This window comes from Melanerpes formicivorus, unplaced genomic scaffold (assembly GCF_026170545.1).
Source record: "Melanerpes formicivorus ecotype bairdi unplaced genomic scaffold, bMelFor1.0.p_v2 SCAF_7, whole genome shotgun sequence".
NCBI lineage: Eukaryota > Metazoa > Chordata > Aves > Piciformes > Picidae > Melanerpes > Melanerpes formicivorus.
In genome coordinates this window covers 1134060-1140369 of record NW_027142359.1, presented here as the reverse complement: position 1 = coordinate 1140369, position 6310 = coordinate 1134060, and the positions used below count along the sequence as shown (strand labels likewise).

Sequence of the window (6310 nt, the reverse complement as noted above, 5' to 3'; positions counted from 1 at the left end):
TGAACAGCCCCAACTCTCTCAGTCTGTCTCCATAGCAGAGGAGCACCAACCCTCCGATCATCCTTGTGGCCCTTCTCTGGATATCTTCCAGCACATCCAGATCCTTCTTCTAATAAGGGCTCCAGAACTCACCTCTCTTGCTCTGCTGGCCACACTTTCTTGATGCAGCCCAGGATCTAGTTGGTTTTCTGGGCTGCAAGTGCACACTGGTGACTCATACTGAGCTTCTCACCAGCACCCCCAAGTCCTTTTCTTCAGGGCTGCTCTCAAGCCAGTCATGCCCAGTCTATATTGGTGCTTGTACTGCTTGAAGCTTCTGATACTTCTGCTGATGCTACTACCCTTAGACTCCAGGATGACTAAGACTTAAAGGAACCAGTGAGACTTCAGTTAGCTCTTGTTTTTAGCTAACACTGGATGATGACTAGATTATTTCCTTTGCCATAGTGGGAGTTTGAGATAGTTCAGGCTGGTAGCTCTTCAGGGCCTGTAACTCGAGCATACTCTCAGCTTTAGGTACTAGTCACAGCAGCAGGTTGTCAAAACAAGGCCCTGATGGGAGAAGGAAGCCAGCTTCAACAAAGCATTACAAAAGAAAGAGCAAGGAGCCTTTAAAGACAACCCTCCCCCATTTTTTATTGCTCTTCACTAGCTTTTACAGGTCTTGAGAAAAACAATTTAAAAACAATCCTCAAATAAGTAAATACCTACAGCAAAAAAGTATCCTTAGCTCTCATGTTGTTTAAAATGACAAACAAGACTTGGACAAGAGGAAAAGGATTGAAGAAGTGGACTGCAACAGCAGCCAGTACAGATGCAGCTGCCCTGTAAAGCCCACAGGACAGCACTGGCCTGCAGTTCAGGGTCCTCAGGCTGTGTGCTGGACTGCAGTTGTTACTCGTTCCCTCGCCTGCTCTTCTTGTGGCTCTTCTTAGATCTGCAACAGAAAACACCTCACCAGATCCCACAGCACTGGCATGGTTTGAAAGACTAAGGTGACACGTAGGAAACAGAGGGAGGTACTCTGGGAGATGTTTCACCTCCAACATGGCAAGAGGGCCTTCAATCCCCAGACTGAACTGCCACGTAGGAGCTCCTACGGGACAGACATCCCCAGGACACAAGCCGCCCTTTACCTTTCAGGTGACTTGGAATGGCTTCTGTGTCTGTGGCTGCGGTGATGCCCTGCAAGGCAAAAGAAGGTAACAGCTTACTGCCACAGGCCCTGGAATTCCTTTGCTTTGCTAATGCAATGTGCTTCTAGTGGCCAAGTGTCCTAAATAATGCCTTAATTAAACAGTCAAAGAAGTAAGTATTTGAGAAGGTACTGAAGGCAACTTAGCATGGATGAGAGGACTCCTCCAGCTGTGCTTTCATACAGCTAGCACTTTTGTAAGGCCGAAGAAGCATCCGTGCTACCTTCCTGACACCGTGACACAGGTTCTTTTGCAGTGGGTGTTCTGCTGTTAAAGACTGGCCAGAGACAATCAATGACAAAAGTACCTGGAGATTTGGATCGTGACCTGTGGCGCCTCTCCCGGGACCTGCTGCGGTGTCTCCTGGGGCTTTTGCTGCGATGCCTCTCACGGCGTGGGGATGGGCTGAGAGAGAAGCAGCTTTTCAGACAGCCACACTAAGAATGCAAACCTTGAAGTTGAAGAACAGAACACAAATGCCTACCTCCTCCTCTTGGGAGAGCGGCTTCGCCTGTGATCAGGGGAGAAAAGAGAGAGAGAAAGTCACTCAAAACACAGCACAAGCAGCTGGGTCGCTTCCTGTCTTCTCCAGCAACAGCAGCAGGGCTTCCCTTGCACTCCTGTGCATTCATGAAGAGAAACTTCTTCACAGTGAGGGTGATGGAGCACTGGAGCAGGCTGCCCAGGCAGGTTGTGGAGCCTCCTTCACTGGAGACTTTCAAAACCCACCTGGATGCATTCCTGTGCAGACTACCCTGGGTGATTCTGCTTTTGGCAGGGGGGTTGGACTGGATGATCTCTTGAGGTCCCTTCCTACCTCTAATGTACTGTGATACTGTGATCCCCAGTTAGCATGGGCTCAGCCCTCTGCACAAGAGGTAGGACATGCTGCTGGGACTACCCAATACAAATGAGGTTAGTGAGGACTTTTTCCTGGGTAATTGTCAATAAAAACAATTAACAGGGTTTTCTCTGCAGTCTGTGGCTTACAGGAGAACAAAGCACTTGGTTCTCCTTAATACCTTTACTGCAGTGTCCAGTTCAGCTAACATGGGCCAGCAAGGTCGAGTTACTGAAGGGCTAGAGAAAGAGGCAGAACACAGGATCACAGGATGTTAGAGGTTGGAAGGGACCTCCCAAGATCACTGAGTCCAACCGCCCTGCCAGAGCAGGACCATAGAATCCAGCACAGGTTGCACAGGAACACATCCAGACAAGTCTTGAAAGTCTGCAGAGAAGGAAACTCCACAACCTCTCTGGGCAGCCTGCTCCAGTGCTCTGTGACACTCATAGCGAAGAAGTTCCTCCTCATGTTGAAGTGGAGCCTCCTGTGCTGCAGTTTGTATCCATTGCCCCTTGTCCTATCACAGGGTGCAAGTGAGCAGAGCCTGTCCCCTCCCTCTTAACACCCAGCCCTCAGATACTTATAGACATTTATCAAATGCCCCCTCAGTCTTCTCTTCTCCGGATGGGTTGATTGTGCACTGCAGCTCACTTCACAAAGTGGCTAAAGGCAGTGGGAGGTACAAGAGAATTGTCACCTCCCCTTCAGTGCTTTGCTCAGGCCATCTATAGTACATAAGTATAAGCAATGCTGAAGGAGAAGCTGTGTCACCTTCTGGGAGACCTGCTGCGGCTCCGCCGGTACCGTATAGCTGGTGACCGCCGAGGTTTGTCAAGGTCCCGGTAGCCTCTTCTGCGGTGGTCAGGAGAGGGCACTCGTTCCAGCTGCAAACAGAAGGTTCTGTAAGTATGGTTTTGTCCAGGGGTTTATCAGTGAAGGCTTCCAAACAACTAACAGGAATGACAAAAGTCAGGCAGTCCAGCTTCCCCATCCTCAAGTGTTTCCCAGCAGGCAGTCAGCAGCGCTGCCCCTGTTTGCCAACTGGGAACTGAAGTGACAGAACTGACTAGGACTGTCACCACCACTTCCAGCATCAATCACCTTCACTTCTCTCCATTATATGCAGTAAACCAATTTCTCTGAAGTATGTTTACATACAACAGATTCAGAGCTGTGAACTTCAGGAGACACCAAAGCTTGCCAGACAGAGCATTTGAGAACTGCTTCATAGTTTAACAGATTCTCACAAGCAAAGAGGAAAGTATGTTAAGGGGAGCAATACAAGTTGCAAGCAGCCCCCTGCTGCCTCCTCTCCTGTTTCTCATAAAGTGTTCTATGGTGGTTCAGCAGCAGCTTTAGCTACCCCTTTCCAAAACAGTTCACCAACCTTCTCATCTTCCTCTTCCTCCTCCTCACTAGATTCTACATCATCCATGTCTTCTTCCAAAGCACTAACACGGGGCTCGAGCTGCTCAGCTTCCTCCAGGACGTATCGTTTCTAGGAGAGGTGACAGCTTTACCTTACCTTACCAGGTGAGAGCAAGCACCTAGAGAGGCAGCTTGTGAGCCAGAAGGGCCTGTGCCACAGCTCTCTGCAACCTGCCAGCAGCTCACACAACCATCTACTTCTCCAAACCTGCAGTCGAGGCAGAATGATATCGCACACACGTTCCTCATGGAGGAGCTCATCGATAAATTCGTCCACATGCATTAGTTCAAATTCTGGAGGGGAGGAAAATCACATGGAAAAGCCAATGAAGGGTGACATGAGAGGCTAAAGCTGATGCACTTCAGCTAGTTCATGTCAAGTGGGCTGTCCAAGTAACAGTTTTAAAATAATTCTCAAAGGTGAGGAAAGTTGTTTGGCTTATCTTGCACAGCTGGGACTAGCAGAGGGACAGTGCTCAGCACTCCAGTGAGTGCTTTGGTATTTGTGGAGCTGCATTTCAGTGCCCAACAGAACACACAGGCACTTGGGGGAAAGCACAGTAAGTCAGTCATCAAGACTAGCACCAGACTACACAAAGCAAGAAAGAATAAAAGCAAGGTTTCAGAAAGCTGGTGGTTATACCACAGTTCTTTAAGCTTGTATCACTACTCACTCTTAACTAACACAGCTTTGTTGTTTATTTTTTTTAACAAAAGGTCATGAGTGAGATACTAAGACTCCACAGCTAAGGTCGAGTGCTTACCCCCATTTCTGTTCTGGCTTTTGATCTTGCGGTAGTCATTGTAGAGTGGCTCAAGGTACTTGTAGCAGTCGATGGCTGTGCCCGTCAGCCTCATGTACAGCGCACCCAGCATCCGGACGTACCTGAGGAGTGAACCATTTCATCTACCTCAGCCTTCCACTTAGTAGCTCCGAGTTTTTCCTCTCAGTTTCTGAGGAAAACCAGTATAGTAAATGAAACAGAGCAGCCAGCCATTTAGACTTTCTCCTTCAAGCACGGAAGTGTGATCTCTGCCTGGCTTCTTACAGAATACAGAATTAACCAGGTGGGAAAACACCTTCAAAGTCATCAAGTCCGACCAATCAGCCAGCACCATCTTATCAACTAAACCATGGCACTAAGTGCCTCACCCAGTCTCTTTTTAAACACTTCCAGTGACGGTGACTCCATCACCTCCCCAGGCAGCCCATTCCAATGGCAAATCTCTCTGGGAAGAATTTCTTGCTCACATCCAGCCCAGTGCAGCTTGAGACTGTGTCCTCTCCTTCTGTCACTGATTGCCTGGGAGAAGACCAACCTCCACCTGTCTACAACCTCCCTTCAAGTAGTTGCAGACAACCATAAGGTCTCCCCTAAGCCTCCTCTTCTCCAGGCTAAACACCTCCAGCTCCCTGAGCCTCTCCTCATAGGGCTTGTGCTTCAAACCCCTCCCCAGCTTTGTTGCCCTTCTCTGGACACGTTCCAGCATCTCAACATCTTTCTTAAACTGAGGGGCTCATAACTGGACACAGTACTCAAGGTGTGGCCTAACCAGTGCTGAGTACAGGGCAGAATGACTTCACTGCTCCTGCTGCCCACGCTATTCCTGATGCCTGCAGGCATTCCAGGATGCCATTGGCCTTCTTGGCCACCTGGGCACACTGCTGCTCATGTTCAGCTGCTGTCAGCCAGTATCCCCAGGTCCCTTTCTGCCTGGCTGCTCTCCAGCCACTCTGTCCCCTGCCTGTAGCACTGCATAGGGTGGTTATGACCAATGTGTAAAACCTGTCACTTCATGCACACAGGAGCTGCATTAGCACTCAAGACAGGCAGAAAAAGTACTAAAAGAGATTAACAGGGCTTCACAGAATCACAGAATTATTGAGGCTGGAACAGACCTCTGAGATCATCAAGTCCAGTCTATGAATGCTTGTGCAGGTCTAACTCCTATCTATTAAATAGATCATCAAAAATAAAGCTAACTCTAACCACTTACTTTCCTTTATGCCCCTTGTTCTGAATGCTTCAGGCAGAGGTGTATTGCCACAGAGAGCACACCCCACAAAGGCAGGCAGGCCATGCCGATAGCACAGGTGACAAGGACAGCAGTCTCAAAGCAAGTGGAGGGATGTGCATTTCAACAACAGTTTATCAAGACCCACTAAAAGCTAAACCCCCCAGTAAGTTTTCTCTGGCGGTTTTGGACAGTTTCGTTCGGTACAACTAGAAAAGGTTAAAAAAGAACAAAACCAAGCTACCAACTTACTTGAAGTCCTCGTTCTTTATGAACTCCACGATGATGTCCTTCTCGGGCTGGATTTGCAGCATCTTCAGCGTCAAGCACAGGAAGGGGGTAGGCTTAATGTTCCCGCCATAGACGCCTCCTACGTACTTCAGCTCCATGGCCTTGTCCACCACCAGCTCAGCTAGGACAGGGTCGGGCCGTCAGCACGGGCTCTTCACCGAGCTCCCCGCCGCGCCCCCTCCCGCCCCAGCCCGCCGCGCCATACCCGTCAGGCCGAAACACTCCTCCTTCCAGTACTTGGACTCGTAGATACGGGTGCGGATGATCTTCTCCACCAGGTACTGCGGGTTGGTGCCGTGGATGCTGTGCGCATCCTTCACCGTCCGGTTGGCCATGGCCGCCGCTCTCCGGCTCCCCTCAACTGCGCCGCGGGGCTCCCCGCTCCCTTTCCGGCAGGGACTCCGGAGACTTCCGCTTCCGGTGCGGGTGCTCCGGCCGCCATCTTATCTTTGGGCCACAACATCCTTTACGGCCGCGGCTTCGGATTGCCAGATACAAACATGGCGCAGCTGGTGAGTGACCTCTTCCGGTCTCC

At 50.0% G+C, this 6310-nt stretch overlaps 1 protein-coding gene across 1 annotated transcript; it reads right to left on the bottom strand.

Annotated features, from left to right (window-relative positions):
- Window positions 1–616: 616 nt before the first annotated feature.
- PRPF38A (pre-mRNA processing factor 38A) lies at window positions 617–6179 on the bottom strand. The gene is made up of 10 exons (XM_068140605.1): window positions 5981–6179; window positions 5737–5896; window positions 4233–4354; window positions 3677–3762; window positions 3428–3538; window positions 2812–2924; window positions 1681–1707; window positions 1504–1601; window positions 1137–1185; window positions 617–937 (listed from the first exon to the last, which is right to left on the bottom strand). The coding sequence occupies exons 1-10, from the start codon at window positions 6108–6110 to the stop codon at window positions 895–897; spliced, it is 939 nt and encodes a 312-aa protein (XP_067996706.1). The 5' UTR covers window positions 6111–6179; the 3' UTR covers window positions 617–894.
- Window positions 6180–6310: the final 131 nt, after the last annotated feature.

Excerpts from the sequence above, each read along its gene's own strand:
- PRPF38A (XM_068140605.1), bottom strand. The coding sequence starts at position 6,110 with ATGGCCAACCGGACGGTGAAGGATGCGCACAGCATCCACGGCACCAAC. Across the intron at positions 4,355-5,736 it reads ATAAAGAACGAGGACTTCAA|GTACGTCCGGATGCTGGGTG; the intron begins GTAAGTTGGTAG and ends TTCACTCCTCAG. Across the intron at positions 3,763-4,232 it reads AAGCCAGAACAGAAATGGGG|AATTTGAACTAATGCATGTG; the intron begins GTAAGCACTCGA and ends CCTCCCCTCCAG.